The sequence below is a fragment of the Hemiscyllium ocellatum genome, chromosome 19 (genome assembly GCF_020745735.1).
Source record: "Hemiscyllium ocellatum isolate sHemOce1 chromosome 19, sHemOce1.pat.X.cur, whole genome shotgun sequence".
NCBI classification, from domain to species: Eukaryota; Metazoa; Chordata; class Chondrichthyes; order Orectolobiformes; family Hemiscylliidae; genus Hemiscyllium; species Hemiscyllium ocellatum.
This window is the reverse complement of record NC_083419.1, coordinates 34,806,985-34,828,597: the sequence shown is the minus strand read 5'-3', so window position 1 is coordinate 34,828,597 and position 21,613 is coordinate 34,806,985. Positions and strand designations below refer to the sequence as shown.

The window sequence follows — 21,613 nt, the reverse complement described above, 5'->3', positions numbered from 1 at the left end:
GCCTGTTTCTATACTGTAGAGAATCTAATATCTTGCCATGCCATGCCTCATGTGCATATGATTTGACAAAAAAATAACAAATTCAATTACCCACGTAGAAGAGAATGAACATTATTAAAATCTAATAAAAACTGTAGTCATTTAAAATACTACGTAATAAAACATACAACTTCATTGTTCAAATATTATATCCCATTCCTTTCCTCTGGATCTAATCCTTTGATACTGCAAAGTAAGCTCAAAAGTAGCACATTATAGTTTTGCTACAATGTACAGTAGTTTAGGGAGATGTAAATAGATGCATAAATAAAATAGATAACTTAAAATTTATTGGATGTTTACAGCAAAAATGGAAGGAAATATGGTGTTTATTGATTGACTTTATATGGAACTATGGAACAAATAAGGTAAAAATATGTTAGCACTGTAACAGGACTAGCTAAATAACAAAAATAAATTCTTAAACAGTAAAATAATGTGCATATGATCAAAATGTATATAAATGTCAAAAATATAGCATGAGATAGAATCAAAATTAATTCATCACAAAAGAATAATACATACAATGCAAAGATGCATCCTGTTTTCACTTATTGCATGCAAGTGCAATTAGAAAGATTTTAGAAAATTACTAGAAATAAAATTTATTTTGACACAGTTTGTACAAATGATACAGACAGCAGGTGACTTGAAAAGAATGCGTCCATTTTCATTTGCAATTCACTGTGATGCACAACATAACGTTTTGATGTTGAACTCAGTAACAAACATATGTCATTGCATATGAATTAAGAACTCTTCACAGTTACAATCGCAGCAGATAAGAAAATTCTGGCAACTAGTGGGATTTTCTTCAGATGCATAGTTAAAAGTCGAAGTATGGCCAGATTACCTTAAAGTGAAAAGTAACAATTTAACTTTACTCTCAATTGCTGAATGAATTTTTTTGTTGGATGGCATAACTTGGCAAAAATAAATCCACCAAAATGTTAATCGAAAGGCTAATACCAAAGGTAAACAGTGTCTAAGTATGAAAGTAGCAAAGTTTTTAAAACATCAATAACCTTTCTGCAGTCTAGGCTTTTGAACATTTTTTTTTAAAAAAACAATGTAACTTTCATAAAGTATATTTTCTGAAAAAAACTCTATTGTTTAGCATGCTCAATGTTTGGTTGCCATATTTCCTTTTTCTGCTCTGGTGGTAACATTTTAACCAATGTGCATTATTTTTTATTTATGTCAAAACATTCATTCCGCTGGCCAACTTGAATTCTGTGCACTACAGTCAAGATTAGAGTGGTGCTGGAAAAGCACAGTAGGTCAGGCAGCATCTGAAGAGAAAGTTCCTGATGAAGGGCTTCTGCCCGAAACATTGATTTTCCTGCTCCTCAGTTACTACCTGACCTGCTGTGCATTTCCAGCACCACTCTAATCTTGACTTTAATCTCCAGCATCTGCAGTACCCACTTCTGCTTTCTGTGCACCACAGGCAGCTGTAACAGTCACCATCTCATTGCAGTAATTGCTTGTATACACTTTGCAAAATCAAGAAAGAAACATTGTAGTATGTAACAACACATATATACAGATTTTTTAAAAAAATGGTATTAAGCCCCAATGAATCCTGAAGTCTGTTGAGTTAAGAAATGCAAGCTTGGGATAAATCAGTAACTTTTCAGCAACTGTAGCCCATTAACCTTCATAAAGACAATTACACCAAAATCTTTGGAAGGATTCCTGTAAGTGCAATACAAAGTCCTAGTTAGTTGACATATAAAGACAACGTCATGACTTCACAAGTTTGAACCCTTGTCCTGTATCCAGGATTGTGGGAGGGAACCATCTCATCTTCAACCTTTTGAAACATCTAAAGCAAACATTACACATCCAGAACAGGTTTAGCCTCCCACACCAGTCTGCCAAGTGAATCAGAGGATAAGTGATACGAGGAAAGTAAATCATCCAATGCTTGGCAACATCATTTCCTGTTGGTAAGTGAAGCGTGTAATCACTCCATGATTTAGATATACCATAATCAGCCATTACTGTTCTTCCTTTATCTGACCAGCTAATGTTGTTGTCAAGGTTGCAGTTATATTCTACCCAGTCTTTAGTAAAGTCACCTAGTTGTGGAAGATCTGCTTCTTCAATATTGACTTCTTTGGCCAGTTTTGCACCTTGAACAGCAATGAAAGTTTCACTGAGTCTTCTTACATCTTTAATCCATGGAAGTGCATTCTCAGAGTCTAAAACAATTATCAGGCGGGAGCAGAAGTCAGCATTCTTCTCTTTCCACCACTCTACAATTGTTTCCAAACGCAGGGTTTCTCCTCCTGACAAAAACAATCAAAAATGTAAGTTTCCTGTTGAGAAACATTAGGTTCAATTATTCCTCCTATAGCTTATTTGGAAATGACACCTTAATGTTACACAAACATTTCACATGAAAACAGAGATCCAAACGGAGGGTGGAATTCCTTGCTAATATATTGGCTGTAGCTGTTTCATTTACTTTTACAGGTGCCCACGGGACATGCTTCACTTAACAAATATTTTCAATTACTTATGTTTTAATCCTGTGATTTTAAACCTAACATTTGACATAAATAACATCCCTAAAATAATTCCAATTTTGAGTAAAGTTTTCGGATGATAACAGTACAATTCTGTGATAATCTGAATTCGTGGTGCTGGAAGAGCACAGTAGTTCAGGCAGCATCCGAGAAGCAGTAAAATCGACGTTTCAGGCAAAAGCCCTTCATCAGGAAGAGGGCTTTTTCCCGAAACGTCGATTTTACTGCTCCTCGGATGCTGCCTGAACTGCTGTGCTCTTCCAGCACCACTAATCCAGAACTTGATTTGTGTTTGTTGACTTGCTTTGTCACCACATTGAGAGATCAGACAGGTAATACAGTTTTGGGGAAGGAAGTGGTACAAGAAATTGGAATCTGAAGCTCTGTAAGTACCCTTATTTCTTGGGTAACAATAACATTTATTGTGAATCAAGAACTGTGTGTGTGATATATAAAACCTACTTTGACAATTTGAAGAACTACGATCAAAAGGATTGATAAAAGTTATGTTTCTAACCAGAGATAAATGGGACAATTACAAATTTTTCCTCTGTACAATCCAAAACTTAAAGTCGTTGCTTATGAGTGGGCTTAGTTGAATATCATAGAAGAATTACATTGTAACCATTTTTTTGATTTGTCAGATAGGAAGTGTCCTGTAACATTAACTGAAGCAAGTTACTTCAAGCAGTGGTTAGTTCTGGAAATGAAGTGACATGCTAAAGCTTAAGCTACAGAAAGGTTTGTTTGATGTGATTCATACTCCCTGTTAAATCAACTAACATGTTCCCTCACTATCTGGGGAGAAAAGATATAACACTCAAGCAAAGAAATGTGTCAGTATTAACAGTTACCATTACAGTGTCCTGGCAGTTTGTCAATACTGTCATTTTTCTTTACTCCAAATTAAGGTTCATGCTATTGCATAACACCGAATAGACTATCGTTCACTATTTATCTATAAACATTATGACAACTTTTGAGGATTATAAAATATTATAATCATATATTAAGGTTACTGCTGAGGCTATGAGAAACAGTAAATGTAATTTTAAACAAAGTTTCAAGAAGAAACATTTTCCCCAGATACTATAAACAATAGACCGCAGTCTTTCAGTCTTGATGACAAATGGAATAAATGGCTGTAATAAATTTCAATTCATTTTTCAAAAAAGATTCAAGATGTGAACAAACCTGTTGAGATTTTAAGAAAAATATGGTTACAATTTAGAATCAAGCATAATTTTGTTAAATTCTTATTATTTATGCATGAGTTTGGTCTCATCTTTCATGTGCTGTAGGAATTTAATGTTCTAAGTGCATCTGGGATGCTAATACTGTGAACAGAGAAGGCAACTGTTAAATTAAGGCAAACTCCCTACATATTTATTGCTTTCAGCTAACAGCTGCAGCTGAGCAACTCATTGTCAAACCCACTTTACTAAAATTGGAATAAAGCCCCAAGGCTATAAAATGGAAGGGACTGCAGAAGCAATTTGTGTGCTATGCACCATCTTTTAGAGTTATAGATCTTTGTTTTCCTAAAATGTTCTACCACACATTAACCCCTAGTAGCCACAACAAATAACAAATTATACTGTTTAGAGGTATGTCATTCCTTTGATATCATAAAGCAACTCCACCACAGAATGACGTAACAGGAAACCTTATCCAGCACTCAACAGATGACATCAGCTGGGCTATTAACAGAAGGTGCTCAACTGTAAGATGCTACTGTTATGAAGGGAATAAGAGAGAAATCCAAGGCCAATACATGCCTATTGACAGAGTAACATCTAAGAAATATTAATTCAATAAAACTGAGGGCACAGTACACATACAGATAGTTTTCAGCAAAAGTGAAATAAACCATTGCATATGCCTTTGTTAAAAGGTTTTAACAATTATTATTTTACTTAATTTGGATTTTCTAACTTGGATAACAACACAGGCATAACCACTCCTTTATGGTTTTTTGGTCAAAGCTCGAATTCCCTCCCTCAGCACTTTAGGTTTAGCTACCTGACCATGGACTGTGGTGGTTTAAAGGCAATTCACCACCTTCTCATAACAACATTTAAAAGGCATCTGGATAAGTACAGGAATAGGAAACGTTTAGAGGGATATGTGCCTAATGCTGGCAAATTAAACTAGGTTAGGATATCTGGTCGGCATGGACAGGTTAGACCGAAGCATCTGTACATGCTAGCCTAGTCAGTGATATCAGATCCAAAGAACAAACAAAAAAATGCTTAGTTACACTATCCACGGACAAGAATGGAAAAAACAAATTATTTTTAAAATTAGTTCATAGCACAATCATTAAGGTTATATGTGGCATAAATGATTTACTTGCACTGTTTTCATTTAGTAAGCAGATTTAGCATGCTTGGTCAATATTGTACTGTGTAACCTGTAGCCAAATATATTCACAAGAAAATTTACTTTGGGAAGTGATCTGGCGTTTTAAACATATGAAACTTTCCTTACGTCAGATAAGCATGAGTTTTTCATTTGTTGTTATTAATTACATTCATGTCTATGCATTATTTCTTCAAATTGGTTTTCTTATATCTTTGTGCAACTACAATTCGAGTAGAGTCATAGAAATGTACAGCAAAGAAACAGACCCTTTGGTTCAACTCATCCATGCCGACTAGATAGCCTAATTTAATCTAGTCCCATTTGCCAGCACTTGGCCCATACCCCTCAAAAAGTTTCTATTCATATACCCATCCAGACACCTTTTAAATGCTGTAATTGCACTAGCCTCTACCACTTTCTCTGGTAACTCATTCCATACATGCAACACCGTGTGTGTGAAAAAGTTGCCACTTAGGTTTAAGGCGAGAGGGAAAGATGTAAAAGAAACCTATGCCCTCTCGTTCCAGACTCCCTCACCCCAGTAAAAGTCCTTGTCTATTTACCCTATCCATGCCACTCATGATTTTATCAGCCTTTGTAAGGTCACCCCTCAGCCTCTGACAGCCCAGAAAAAACAACCCCAGCCTATTCAGCCTCTCCCTATAGCTCAAATCCTTCAATCCTGGCAACATCCTTGCAAACCATTCACGTTAACAAGAGTCCAGAGACAGTATGTTCCTGTCAGAGTGAAAGGAAAGGCTGGTAGGTGTAGGGAATGCTGGAGGACTTGAGAAATTGAGGTTTTGGTTAAGAAAAAGGAAACATATATCAGGTATAGAAGCAGAGATTGAGTGAACCCTTATAAGATTATAAAGGCAGTGGGAGTAGAGAAGGGAAATCAGGAGGGCAAAAAGGGGACAAAAGATATTTTTGGCAAACAGGGTTAAGGAGAATCCAAAGGTATTTTATAAATACATTAAGGACAAAAGGGTAACTAGGGAAAGAATAGAGCCCCTCAAATATCAGCAAGGCAGCTCATGTATGGAGCCACATGAGTTGGGGGAGATACTAAATGAATGTTTACTGTGGAGAAATGCATGGAAGATATAGAATGTGGAGAAACAGATGGTAACATCGTGAAAAATATCCATATTACAGAGGTGGTGGTGCTGGATGTCTTGAAAAGCATAAAAGTGGGTAAATCCCCAGGACCTGATCAGGTGTACTGTAGATCTCTGTGGGAAGCTAGGGAAGTGATTGCTGGGCCCCTTCCTGAGGTATTTGCATCATCGAGAGTCACAGGTGAGGTGCCGGAAGACTGGAGGTTGGATAATGTGGTGTCACTGTTTAAGAAAGGTGGTAAGGACAATCCAGGGAATTACAGACCGGTGAGCCTGGCACCGGTGGTGGGCATGTTGTTGGAGGGAATCCTGAGGGGCAGGATTTACATGTATTAGGAAAGGCAAGGACTGATTAGGGATAGTTAGCATGGCTTTGTGCGTGGGAAATAATGTCTCACAAACTTGGTTAAGTTTTTTGAATAAGTAACAAAGATGATTGATGAGGGCAGAGTGGTAGATGTGATCTATATGGAATTCAGTAGGGCGTTCGACAAGGTTCCTCATGGAAGACTGATTAGCAAGGTTAGATCTCGTGGAATACAGGAAGAACTAGCCGTTTGGATAAAGAACTGGCTCAAAGGTAGAAGACAGAGGGTGGTGGTGGAGGAGGGTTGTTTTTCAGACTGGAGGCCTGTGACCGAGGGTGTGCCGCAAGGATTGGTGCTGGGTCCACTGCATTTGGTCATTTATTCAAATAATTTGGATATGAACATAGGAGGTATATAGTTAGTAATTTTGCAAATGATACCAAAATTGGAAGTGTACTGGACAGCGAGGAAGGTTACCTCAGAGCACAATGGGATCTTGATCAGATGCACCAATGAGCTGAGGAGGGGCAGATGGAGTTTAATTTAGAGAAATGAGAGGTGTTGTATTTTGGAAAAGAAAATCAGAGCAGGACTTAAGGTCCTGGGGAGTGTTGCTGAACAAAGAGACCTTGAAGTGCAGGTTCATAGTTTCTTGAATGTAGAGTTGCAGGTAGATAGGATAGTGAAGGTGGTGCTCAGTATGCTTTCCTTCATTGGTCAGAGTATTGAGTACAGTTGGACGGCCATGTTGCAGCTGTACTGGATGCTGGTTAGGCCACTTTTGGAACATTGCGTGAAATTCTGGTCTCCTTCCTATCGGAAGGACGTTTTAAAGTTAACAAACCGAGAAACAGAAACGACTGGAAAAACACAGCAACTTTGGAGAGAAAGCAGAGTTAACATTTCTGGTCCAGTGACACTTCAGAACTGGAGAAAACTGCTTTTTTTCCCCCCAAAGATACTGCCAGACTGTGTTTTCCAAGCAATTCCTGTTCATGTTTCAGGCTTCCAGCATCTGCAGTTTTTGTTTACCAGTTAACAGGTTGGCTGTTTCTATATTTATGAATTATGCTTGAAGTACAGTGCTTTGGAAATTTATGCAATGTTTTCACTTTTTTTTCTTATTCATTAGGGCAAGGCAAATAACAGTAAATAATGTTAATGTGAGGCTCTGAAACCATATACAGGCTGACCAGTAAGGTTAGCAGATTTCCTCTCATAATGGACATTGTTTATTTTAACAATTCAGCAGTTTTCACAGTCAAGTTTACAGACATTTTTGCACGATTTTATTGAATTTGAATTCCTCAGCTGACATGTTGCGATTTGGAATTATTTGCCTGGATTCTTGCGTCAAGCCACTGGATTACTCGGCCTGTGAAAGAACCACAATACCACCATACTCTCCTATTATTTGCCTCACTACCATTTTTGCCATTTGTTAAAATTGAGAAACCAATTCATTAATTTGGTTTTGGGTTCTCTTGTACCACTAAAATGTTGATCTCTTTCTTTGGTGTACCATCCAAGTTGACATTTCAGCCCAATGTTTTATTATTGCTCATTTGAGCAACAGATTAAACCAAGATCTGGTCCATCATGTTCAAAGGGATGTTTAAGTTTATAGAGCAGTTTGAAGAATAATAGGGTTGTTACCTCACTCATCATTTATTGTTTGATCCAACACTCAAAATATCAAACAATGGGCCAATTATCAAACTGCTGTTTGTGGAATTTTCCTGTCCATAAATTAGCAAATTTAATTCCTTATATCACAAAACTAACACTGAGCTTTACCAATTGGCTGAGAAGCACTTTGGGATGCCTCAATAGTGACTTATCTGGTGTATAAATGTGAGTACTTTGTTCATTTAAATTGAGGTGATTAATAGAACATAGGACATAGAACATTACGGGTCCTCTGACCCTTGATGTTGTGCTAACCTTTTATTTTAAGATCAAACTAACTTACATTCCTTTTGATTTACTATCATCCATGTGCCTACCTAAGAGTCGCTTAAAAGTCCCTAACGTATCTGACTGTGCATTTCACGCACCCACGACTCTGCGTAAAGAACCATCTCCCCTGAACCTTCCTCCAATCACCTTCAAAATTATGCTCCCTTGTGCTAGCTATTCTGCCCTGGGAAAAAGTCTCTGACTATTCACATGACTATGCCTCTCATCTTGTACACCATGGTTAAGTCATCGCTCATCCTTCTTCGCTTCAATGAGAAAAGCCCAAGCTCCCTGAACCTTATTTCATGAGACATGCCCTCCAGTCCAGGCAGTATTCTGATAAATCTCCTCAGCATCCTCTCTAAAACTTCCACATCTTTCCAAAAATGAGGCGACCAGACCAAAACACAATATTCCAAGTGTGGTCTAACCAGGGCTCTATAGAGTTGCAGCATAATCTCACAGCTCTTAAACTCAATCATCTTGACAATGATAGCCAACACACCATTCACTTCAACAACCCTATCAACTTGGGTGGCAACTCTAAAGGATCTATGGACACAGATCCCAAGATCCCTCTGTTCTTCAACACTGCCAAGAATTCTGATTTTAACTCTGTATTCTGGATTCAAATTCGACCTTACAAAGTAAATCACTTCACACTTATCCAGGTTGAACCCCATCTGCTATGTATTGGCCTAGTTTTGCATCCTGTCAATGTCCCATTGCAACCTATAACAACCCTGCTCCACACTATCCACCACTCCCCCAATCTTCGTGTCATCAGCAAACTTACCCACCCACCCTTTCACATTCGCATCCACGTCATTGATAAAAAGTACAAAGAGCAAAGCTCCCAGAGCAGATCCATAAGGAACACCAGCAATCACTGAGCTTCTGGCTGAAAACTTTCCATCTACAATGACCCTGTCTTCTATGGGCCAGCCAATTCTGTATGCAGACAGCTAAATTTCCCTGTATCCCATGCCTTCTTACTTTCTGAATGAGCCTACCATGGGGAACCTTATCAAACACTTTGCTAAAATCCATGTACACCACAACCACTGTTCTACCCTCATTAGTATGTTTTGTCACAGCTTCAAAGAATTCAGTAAGATTTGTGAGGAATGATGTGCCCCTCACAAAGCCATGCTGACTATCTCTAATCAAACTATGATTTTCCAAGTAATCATACATCCTGTTTCTCAGAATCCTCTCCAATAATTTGCCCACCACAGACGTAAGACTTACTGCTCTAATTCCTAGAATTATCCCTACTCCCTTTCTTAAAAAGGGGAATAACATTTGCCACCTTCCAATCATCTGGCATACTCCAGTAGACAGTGAGGACACAAAGATCATCACCAAAGGTGCAGCAATCTCTTCCCTCGGTTCCTGTAGTAACCTTGGGATATTCTGCCTGGTCCAGGGGACTTATCTGTCCTTGTGTTTTTCAAAATTCTGCACATCCTCCTTCACGTGAACCCGTTCGAACATATCAGTCTGTTTTACGCTGTCCTCACAAACAACAAGGTCTGTCTCACTAGTGAATATTGAAGCAAAGTATTTAGTAAGGATCTCCCCTACCTCCTCTGACTCCAGGCACAAGTTCCGTGCACTATCCCTGATCGGCCCTACCCTCACTCTGGCCATCTTCTTGCTCCTCCTGATTATTCAGAACTTTTAGCTATTATTTCTACTTTGCATTACTAAATGCAATTTACTGAATGATTTTATTTTGTAGAGCTGAAAACTGCAGTATTCAGTTCCTAACGGCTAAAAGTGACTGCTGTAAACATTGTTGTTTTCTGAATGAAACACTAAGATATTGCGGAAAAGCTTCCTGGTAACATCTCTCTCTTTTCAACAATAAATCAGGTAGTTAAAGTACCAGAGGTTTCTGTTTTAATTCCAGCAGACCGTTCAGGAAAATGACAGACACCACACCACGCCAGGTCACTGTTTTTTCTGGAAGATTAATTTTTCCTTTCAAATAGAATTTCTACCAATCCATATAAAGCAAATGACATCAGAGGAAGAGGACAGAGTTACTTCCCTAACTGGGAATTCTCCCTCCACATGTTAGAAGGTGACCTCATATAATAGTAACAGTATACAGATTGTTAGTGAATGAGCACAAAATCATATTTGGGCTCCCATCATAGATTGCCAGGTTATGCAGACTGGGTTCCAGAAGAATTGAACTGTTTTCAAAAAATAGTAAATTGGCAGTCTTGTTCAGAAGCAACCACTGGAAGGGATAAGGAGGAAATCAAAGGTGTGCAACAAATTTTGATCTTGACAGTGTTGCTCACATTCCATTTGAAAGATTAGAAAGAGGAAAAGCCTGGGAACCTCACCATCACAGGTAGGCTGGCACCAGAGAGGGTAAAATTTGATTAATGAAAGTGAATTTCCCTGCCATCAACTCTGTGCCTCAGGCAGGGGATGTGCGAGAGGACTGCTGAGTATAATTCTGTTATAAGTGCCGAGATCACAAACTCAAGAAACTTCACACAGCCCAAATTCACACTTCTCCATTGGTTGGATACTGGAAAGCTTTTATTGACAAGTTTAAACTGCTGCAATTTTATTTATTTTGTGCAACATGTACTCTTTCATCACTGAAATTAGGAACAAGTTATCTGACATGAAGAAGGTGACATGATTAAATTTCAATATTAAAGATTTAACTGGTCTGGTTTTTAGCAGAATGATGACAAATATATGTCAGAAACATAGTCATAGTATTTTATAGCCACTGTTAGATCTTCATTCGACTCATCTGTGTGACAGCTCTCCCAGTTTAACTCAAGCTATCCAGATGTCAGGAGAACGTTACAGTTGATAGGGCGTATACTTGGTACTTTCAGTGCCTAAGCTAATGCCAAGTCTTCTGTTTAATTTTATTCCAAAACAATTTGGTACAACTGAGTGTTTTGCTAAGCCTTTTTGAAGACCAGTTAAAAGTTCAGCTCCAGAATCACTTGCAGGTCAATCCGTATAAGGATGTCAGATTTCTTTCCCTCAAAGGTCTTTGGTGAGTCAGATGAATTTTTCCAACAATCTGACAATGCATTCCTAAACGATTATTCCTCATTTTTAGAATAATTTAAATCATATCCTACAATATAAATAGCAGTACTACATTAGCATGAAAAAATATCCATTAGGGCTTACACTGAAGAAATTAGAAGTTTTACAAAAATGTCTTGGTTAGTGCGTTTGCAATGGAATGGGTTAAAAGAGGCCATGATCTTTCATATTGTGATGCAAATTTCAATAGAAAGACTGTTGGCTATTAAGGCTCTTGTGTGAAATGCATCTGGGCACAAGCTAGCTAGTCCTTTGCAAAGAGAGTTACGCTAATTCGGAGAGCTTCTGTGAAAAATTGTAAGTGCCAGCAGTTTGTTTGCAACCTGAGGGTAAAGCAGAGACAGAAGTGGGAGAAGGGTGAGGGGGTTTCACTCCTTGATTAACAATGGTGTAATTATCTAGGAGTACTTGGTTCTGATGAGGTGCCAGGAACTAGGAATTAAAATATTCAAATTACATGCTACCTTCATGAAAATAAATCATAAGAAGAGGTTAAACAGCACTGAGATTACTATTGATAGAACTTCATGAAACACTTTCTTTGTTTCGGCCACATATTGGACCCTTTCTCTCTGCTGTACCACCATAAATTGGGTTCTCCCATGAGGTTGTCGAGCTTTTGAATTTATACATTTTCCTTGATCAGTCAGGAACTGACAAAACATGCTCTGATGAAGAGTCATCCAGACTCAAAACTTGTTCTCTCTCCATGGATGCTGTCTGACCCGCTGTGATCGCTAGCATTCATTGTTTTCAGTCATGATTGAGAAGGTGTTGACAGGGATGACAGTGGGAAATAAATGGTGAAATCAAAATGATATCATCTGTGCTCCAAAACATTGGATTCTTTCTTGTAAATATAAAAGGAATTGACATCAAAGCTAAATTGAGTCAATAAGCATGGTACTGGAAAAGCACAGCTGGTCAGGCAGCACCCGAGGAGCAGAACAGTCGACATTTTGAGCATAAGCTCTTCATCAGGAACGTGATGTCAAAGCTAAACTGACCTGTTAAGCAACTGTAGCTATTGTAAGTATGTGGATTTGAATTTAATTCATGTTTAATGACTTTATATGCTATGCCGCCTGTGTCACGTATAATCCTGTACATCAATTAACTTTAGTACTGAACAGTACACAGTACCAGTGCAAGCAGAGGCTGTGTAACAGTACAGCCTATTACTTCTTGGCAGGGCACAATGTGGTCACATGATCCAATCTGAACTCTGCAGGTGAGGCCCATATAAGCCAGCACAAGTCCCGTGTCTGCTCCAGGTATACAAGAGCAGCTTTTCAACATCACCTTCTCCCCTATACACACAAACAACTCCCAAGCAGTTTTTATTTGCACACTGCTCATAGCCAAATGATAAAAAGGATATTAAAATTGATTTGGGGTCTTACTCACCTGGCCAGTTGCCTGAAGGCCACGCAGAATTAAAATCTATCCCTAAACATAGTCCCATATAGCTTTGTGGCATGCACTAATCAGGCTCATAAAAGCAAAATGTGAATACCTTTGTTGTAGACCAAAGTTGTCAACTATGGCATGGAATGCATCAAATTAGATCATCCATTACAACAAATAGAGATGTTCATGCATTATTCATTTCCAAAGGTGTCGCATCCTTACTAAAAATAGGGGCATCTAAGCAATTGATCTAATTTACAGTTACAATTGTATGTTCAATGATTGCAGCATCTGCTGTTTCAAAAAAGATGCAAGCAACTCAGAACATAGAAAAGTTGCACAGGTATGGGAGAAACCACAGCTTTCATGTAGTTGATCCCAGTGATTGTAATTGTTTCTGACGTCCTATTACTGAACTTTGTATTTTCATTTTATGTGAACACATTCCCCAACCATTGAAGATACAAAGTGTAAAACTGAAAACATATTGACTGCATAGTTCGCAATACGGGGGGCCCTGATTTACTAACATCCAACTTATGAATGCAATCCCATATAGGGTCATATTAATATCAAAAAATGCAACATAAAAGTGTTTCCTTGTACTTGAGAATAGTCTGATAGTAGAAAGTAGCCGTTGCATTTTGACTTGTGTAAAAATCAACTTGCGAATGGATTCAAAAATAAAACCTCTTCGCAGCCTGCGGACGGTCTCTACATAAAAACATAGATTTCTATAAGCTTTGAATCAAAGATGTATTGAGGGACTAACAAACATTTGGAGTGAGACCGCTACCATCTGCAAATTTCCCTTCAAGCCACCATCCTGACTTGAAAATAAATGCCTTCCCTGCCTAAGGGCATTGAGAGTCTACATACAGCCCACAGACTGCAGAGAGTAAAGGCAGCTTACCACCACCTTCAAGGGCAGTTAGAGATGGTCAATAAATGCTTGCTCAGCTCATGATGGCCCAATCCCACGAATAAACAAATAAATTCTAAAAAGTTACTTCATTATTTCCTCCAAATGTGCAAGCAAGTTTCTTATCCAGTCGGGATTAAATCAGGAGACTGTAGAATTGTAAACATTACAGCTTTGCTCAAGAAAGATTGTAAAGATAATCCCAACAATTACAGACTAATCAGTTTAATTTAAGTGGTGGGAAAAGCTCCCAGAAACAACTATTTGATATTAGTAGCCACATGGAAATAGGAGATCGATTATGAAGAATCAACGTGGATTTCTAAAGGGGCATTTGTGTTGAATTAATATTAAGAGTTTTTTTGAAAAGGTAACAGAAGGGGTCAATGGGGATAATGCTGATGTGGCATACACAGATTTCCTGAAGGCATTTGAGACAGTGCCATACAAAAGACTTGTGAGCAAAGTTATAGATCATGGTATAAAAAGGACAGGAGCAACATGGATATAAAATTGATTGAGTGATTGGAAATAGAGCATAATACTCAATGGATATGGCTGAAAGAAGGTTTGTAATTGATTCCTGGGGTCATAAGACATAGGAGCAGAAATTAACTCATTCAGTCCATCAAGTCTGCTCTGCCATTCAATCATGGCTGTTACGTTTCTCAAACCCATTCTCCTGCTTTCTCCCTGTAACCCTTGATCCCCTTTACAGTCAAGAACCTAACTATCTCCATCTTAAATTTACTCAAAATGACCTGGCCTCTACAGCCTTCTGTGGCAGTGAATTCCACAGATTCATCACTCTCTGGCTGAAGAAGTTTCCCCTTACCTCTGTTCTAAAAGGTCTTCGCTTTACTCTAAGGTTGTGCCCTCAGGTCCTAGTCTCTCCTACCAATGCAAGATCTTGTAACATCCACTCTGTCCAGGCCATTCAGTATACTGTAAGTTTCAATTCAATCCCCCCTCATCCTTCTAACCTGCATCAAGTATAAAAATAGAGTCCTCAAACATTTCTCATATGTTAAGCAGTTCATTCCTGGGATTATTCTCTTCTGAACACATTCCAAGACTAGTACATCCTTCCTGAGATATGGGGCCCAAAACTGCGCACAATATTGGAAACCTTGCTGTTCCTGGTATTTATTAATAATCTGGATCTTGGTGTGCAGGGGAAAAGTCCAAAGTGTGCAGATGATAAGATGATGGAAGAATTGTAAACTGAGAGGAAGACAGTGTGGAACTCAAAAGAAATATTGACAAGTTGGTGGAGTGGGCAGATTGGTAGCAGATGAGAAGGAGGGGGGACCTAATTGAGGTATACAAGATAATGAGAGGCATAGATAGAGTCGATAGCCAGAGACTATTTCCCAGGGCAGAAATGGCTAACACGAGGGGTCATAGTTTTAAGCTGGATGGAGGAAAGTGTAGAGGGGATGTCAGAGGCGGGTTCTTTACAGAGAGTTGAGAGAGCATGGAATGCGTTGCCAGCAGCAGTTGTGGAAGTAAGGTCATTGGTAACATTTAAGAGACTGCTGGACATGCATATGGTCACAGAAATTTGAGGGTGCATACATGAGGATCAATGGTCAGCATAACATCGTGGGCTGAAGGGCCTGTTCTGTGCTGTACTGTTCTATGAAGATCATAGACTATTTGAGCAAGGAGGTGATGCTGAGCTTGTTTAAGATAGAATTCCAACTGAGGTCTAACCTGTGTTCAGTTGTGGGTGCCACATTATAGGAAAACAGTGAACGCACTGGAAAGTGCAAAAGCAATTTATAAGAGCAGTTCTAGGAATGAAAAATATCAGTTTTAGGACTGATGGAAGAAATTGGGACTGTTTTCCTTGGAGAGAGGTAGTTCAGAGGAACTTTGAGATCATGAGCGGGTTTGATTCTGTAAATACTGAGAAGCTGTTCTTGCTCATAAAAGGAACAAGAACAAGAGGGCATTAAAAGTCATGTCCAAAAGAAGCAAGGGTGCTGTGCAAGAAAACTTTTCACAAGTAAGTAGTTAGGAGATGGAATGCACTGCTTGGAAATGTGATGGAGGCACGTTCAATTGAGGCATTTGATGATTATTTGGACTGAAATAGTGTTAAAGGGTATAAAGAAGTAGCAGGAGATTGGCACTATATAATGACGCTCATTTGAACAGCCAGTACAGACATGATGGGTGCAATGGCTTCCTTCTGTGACTCTATAAATATTTTAAGTTTAGAACACTTACATTGACAGACATTAAAATCTCAAATCCATTCATAGCACCGGAGAAGATCATTAAAATGATTATTAGACTATTGTTCAAAAATCTCTTGTTTACTCATTGTGGATAGCTAGTGTATTGTGAGAGTTTCTGTGCTTGAACTTATTGGAATTGAAATAATGTAACTGATAAGATATATAAATTCATATTATACATACACAGACTATATCGTTAAAAGCGTTATACTCTCAAGCACACAGAGACTAAAGAAACATTTTAGATAGGAGGAGATTATTTTAAAACATTGATAGGAAGATAACTTAAAAGCATCCACAACAATCTACACACCATACCTGCTAATGCCCATTCGCCAGAGCTGTGAGAATGTCCACTATAGTACAGTATGTAGGTATCATGTCTGGGTCCATCTGAAGTATGCAAGTCAAGAAATGCCTTTACTTTGGATTGAAGAGTGTCAAAAGAAAAGCCACTGGTGGAATAGTCACAACCATAAGTCTCTATCATGTGATAGGCAAAAAATCGTTGGATGGAACTTAACATGGCTGTAGACCTTAGGTTCAATTCTTGCACATGCTCGGGAGGGAGAAGCGTTGGCTGACCATCAGGACTACAAATAAAAAAACAAAAAGAATTAAAATGAATTCTAAATTACAAAAATAAATATTTAGCTGCTGGAATCCATCTTTTACATATTTTTAAAAATTTGATTGTGCTACTGAATTGATTTAAGTCATTTCATAGCTGATACTTTGCATGATAGTTAAATTTGAAAATTCTGCTACACATGGTAATATATATTAACTGCGTATCTCTTTAGAGCAACTTTGTTGGCTCCACCATATTCGCAGGAAATCAGTCGCATACCATAGAGTTCTTGGGGAGTCAAGATAGCACAAGGCAAAGGACCAGCAAGTGTTCAGAGCTCTACTGTAAAAAAAAGTGACTGCAAGCAAGACATGAAGTGTTTTTGCATATGAGAGACACTAGCTGTTGATAAAGAAAAACGGGCCGGTGCAATCCACCAAGACAATGTCTTTCTCAGATTTGTCTCTTCAACTAATAGTGCAATGGGACAGAGTAGATTATTACACGTTTGTTTAGAATGGAACAGGGCTACATTTTTCCTTTTCCATCTTCATCAGTCTCCAGAAGACCAGGAGTTGAAAAGTTTCACGAGATGACGGATTATGGTAAAAGAAAGCGTCATCACAGGAGATATAAATTGAAGATGAGAAATTAATGAATTTACAAGTAACTATTAGAAAACTTCCAAGTTATGGCAAGCCATGTGGAATACCCATTCTGTGGCGCATGGAGTTCTATAGACAACTGATGTGACCTCAACGAATATATATGCAATCACTGTGCTGCATCCATGAACTGAGAGGTACTTGGATAGACATTCACAGTGGAGTGATCACACACCATAGATCAAGGGTATGTGTGCAGATAGGGAAGGGAAGACAGCCAGACAGTTTAGGAGAATCAGGCAGATAGTACAGGAGCCCCGAGATCCTGCTCAAGAATCGTATGGGAGACCGATGAAGGCAATGATACCTCAGAACAGTTCAATAAGCAGCAGGTCCGTGGCACCACGAGACACATACAAGACAGGTAGAGTGAAAGAATAGTCACTACGGAGGATTAATTAATTAGGGACATCTAGAGGTGTTTCTAGATTAGATTAGATTACTTACAGTGTGGAAACAGGCATTTCGGCCCAACAAGTCCACACCGACCCGCCGAAGCGCAACCCACCCATACCCCTAACATTTACCCCTACCTAACACTACGGGCATTTTAGCATGGCCAATTCACCTGACCCGCACATCTTTGGACTGTGGGAGGAAACCGGAGCACCCGGAGGAAACCCACGCAGACACGGGGAGTACGTGCAAACTCCACACAGTCAGTCGCCCGAGTCGGGAATTGAACCCGGGTCTCAGGCGCTGTACCACCGTGTTCTATAGCTGTAGAAGTGACTGTTGGATGGTATGTTGTCTCTCTGGTGCTCAGTTCAAAAACATGACAGGACATTCTGTGGCTGCAGCAGATCCTGCTGCGAGTTGGTGATTTGTCTGAAGTCTTGCTTCATAATGGTAGGAAATTAACTCCTCCAGTCAGAATTTAGGGAGCTAGGTAGGAAATAGCAAGCAGGACCTCAAAATTGATCATTTGCAATGACTCTTGGTACCATATGTTAATGAACATAGAAATAGGAGGATGAAACAAATGGATGAATGACAGGAAAGATGATGCAGATGGAGGGCTTTAAATTTCAGGTCAGGTTGTGGGGGAAATGGCACCTGAAAAGAGCTGGAACTGAGTTTCTTGTGAGGTGTTTTGCTACTGTTAGTTGCTCTAAATTAAATCTACAATGGTGTGGAAACCAGGAGGGAATATTTGAGTACAATGCCTGAACATATTGAGGGAAAGAGACAGCATTTGAACAGAGAATAAAAAGTTAACAAGTAGATTCAAAGAGAAATTAAACATGCTAAATCAGTATTACATTGCATGTATATAAACAGGATTGGAGAGTTACAATCGCAGACTGTCATGTAGAATTATGATTTTGCAGAGAAAACAGAAACCTGGCTGAACAAAATGACAACAGGGTGGTGTTCTGAAAGTAGTGACTCATTGGGAGATTCTTTACTGCACAGGATTGTAGAGGCTGGATCATTAAGGATGACATAAACAATTTTTTTAAATCAGTAAGGGAATCTCAGGTTATGGGGAAAAGGCAGGACAGTGGAGTTCAGGACTATCATAGCCATGATCTCATTGAATAGTACAGCAGACCTGATGGAATGGCTCCCTTCTGCTCCTATGCCTTAAGCACATAAGTCGTATTACATTATGGTCAGTAGAATTTCCGATAGCAATACATGACGTATCCAACAAGAAAGGAGGACTGACAGATCAGTTCTTAGAAATGAGGTGGATTAGGGGTACATTTAGAACACAATGATCGTTGTATAACAAGATTTAGGATGACAGTAATGAAGGACAATTCATACAAAGAGTAATTAACTAGCTAATCTCAATGAGGTAAGAACAGAGCTAGGCCAGATAGATTGGAACCAAAGGAAAAACTGTAGCTGAACAATGCAGTATCTTCAAAGGGGTGGTTTGGATACAATCAAGGTACATTCCCTCAAAAGGGAAAGGTGAGGCTAACAAATCTAGAGTTCCATGATAAAAGAGGAGATTGAAATTAAGATAAAGAAGAAAAAGTGTGTTTATGAAAGGTATCATGTAGAAAATACAACTAAAAACCAAAACGTACAGAAGGAAGGTGTGAAAGTGAGAGAAGCAAGAAAGATTATGAAAAACACTCGTAGTTGATAAAAGAAAAGCTCAAAGTTTTCTATAGACACAGCATTAGTAAATGGGCGATAAGAGAAGGGATGTAACAATTAGTCATGAAGAAGATGATTTACACAAGGAGGAAGGAATATGGCTGAGTCATTCAGCAAATATCTTCATCATGGATGTTACCCAGGCTATGCCGACAAAGTCACTAGAGAGCAAAGTCACATTAATAAGATACTAGATACGGAGTTAGTATTTAAGAATTGACAAGGCCCAGATGAGATGCATCCAAGGATATTGAAGTAAGTGAAAATTGCAGAGGCACTGGCCATAATTTTTCAGTCATCCACGCCTTGGAAGTTGCAAAGATAAGCAAATCAATTACTGGCTAGTCAGTTTAACTTTGGTAGTGGGACAACTTCTAAAACAATCCTTTGGATTGGAATTAGAAGCCACATGGATCGATGTGGAATACTTATAGACAGCCAGCATGATTTCTAAAAGGAATATCATATTTAACTAAGTTGCAGATTTTTGAAGTAACAGAAGGTTGCTGATGATAATGCTGTTGATGAGGTTCTACATGGACTTCTAAAAGGCATTCCATACAGTGCCACACAACAAATCTGAAGGAAAAGTTGCAGGTCATGGAATTAAAGGGACGTTAGAAAAATGGATACAAAATTGACTGAGTGACAGTTAATAGAGAATAATAGTGAAGGATATTTTTCATTTTGATATAGTTATGTGTTCTAGTTCTCCTGCAGTCAGTATTGGAACTCTTGCTTTTCCTGATGAGTTTTTTTGATTAATACTCTAGCTCTCAGAGTGCAGGAGAAAATTTCAAATGATGATGCAAATTTAGAAGCATTGTGAACTTTGAGGAGGACAATGAATAACGTTGTAGAGTCACAGAGGTCTACCAACAAATGCTGAAACTGTATAAGAGCATTGGTTGGTCCATGGCTAGTAAATTGTGTGCAGTTCTGGAATCCTCACTATAGGAGGGATGTGATAGCACTGGAGGTAATGCAGAGATGATTCACTGCAATGTAGCCTGGGCTGGAGAGTTTCTATACTAAGGAGGTATTGAACAGATTGTGGTTGTTTCCTTTAGATCAGATCAGATTGAGACACAGGTGATTGAGATGCATAAAATTAAGAGAGGTATAGATAATGTAGTCAGGAAGAAGCTTTTCTCCTTGGTGGAAGAATCATTGTCCAGGAACATAAAGTTAAGGGAAGGAGAAGGAGACTTAGAGGGGATGTGAGGAAATACCTTTTCACTGAGACAATGGTAGAAATCTGGAACTCACTGCCTGTAAGAGTAATAGAGGCAGAATCCCTCAAAACATTTAAGAAATAGTCAGATGTGCACTTGCAATGCCAAAGCATACAAGGTTATGGGTCAAGCCCTGGAAAACAGGATTATAATAGTTAGGTAGTTGTTTTCGACCAGTATGGACGTGATTAGCTGTAACAGTGTACATGCAAACCCAGGTCCCTCTTTAAATTTCACTAATGTCAATTCCCTTTGATGAGGACAAGTGTAAAGTGATACATTTTGTCGGAAAGAACACAGCAAGTCAGTATGAAATAAAATGTACTACGCTAAAGGGTGTGCAGGAGCAGGGAGACTTTGGTGTATTTGTGCATAATTTGTTAAAAGGTGGCAAGACAGATAAAGAAAACAGTTAATAAAGCCTAATGTATCCTAGACTTGCCTAATAGGTGAACAGAATACAAAAGCAGTAGAGTTATATACAGTCTGCTAGATTTCAGCTGGAATATTATGAACATTAATGGTTGCGACATTTAGGAAGAAGTGAATGCATTAGAGAGGTTTAGGAAAATGGTCCCAGAATGAGAAATTTCAGTTTTGATTAGATTCCCTACAGTGTGGAAACAGACCATTTGGCCCAACAAATCCACACCGACCCTCTGAAGAGTAACCCATCCAGATGCATTTCCCTCTGACTAATGCACCTAACACTATGGGCAACTTAGCATGGCCAATCCACCTGACCTGCACACCTTTGAATTGTGGGAAGAAACTGGAGCATCCGGAGGAAATTCACGCAAACACGGGGAGAATGTGCAAACTCCACACAGACAGTCACGTGAGGCTGGAATTGAACCTGGGTCTCTGGTGCTCAGAGGCAGCAGTGCTAACCACTGAGCCACTGTGCATAATTAAGACAGATTGGAGAAGTTGGGAGCATTTCACTTGGAAAGAAGCTAAAGAGGAGATCTTACTGAAGATTTCAACATGAGGGCTCTGGATAGAGTTGATAGGGGGACAGAGTGGAT

At 38.9% G+C, this 21,613-nt stretch overlaps 1 protein-coding gene across 2 annotated transcripts in view; it reads right to left on the bottom strand.

Annotated features, from left to right (window-relative positions):
* Nucleotides 1–628: 628 nt before the first annotated feature.
* The window catches only part of tmem168b (transmembrane protein 168b), a 38,753-nt gene continuing 17,768 nt past the window's right edge, over nt 629–21,613 (bottom strand). For both annotated transcript variants that reach the window (XM_060839816.1, XM_060839815.1), the window contains 2 exons: nt 16,318–16,592; nt 629–2,333 (listed from right to left, as the gene is read on the bottom strand). In XM_060839816.1, coding sequence (XP_060695799.1) covers nt 1,786–2,333; nt 16,318–16,592 — 823 coding nt within the window. In that variant the 3' untranslated portion in view covers nt 629–1,785. The remainder of the gene's footprint in view (nt 2,334–16,317; nt 16,593–21,613) is intronic.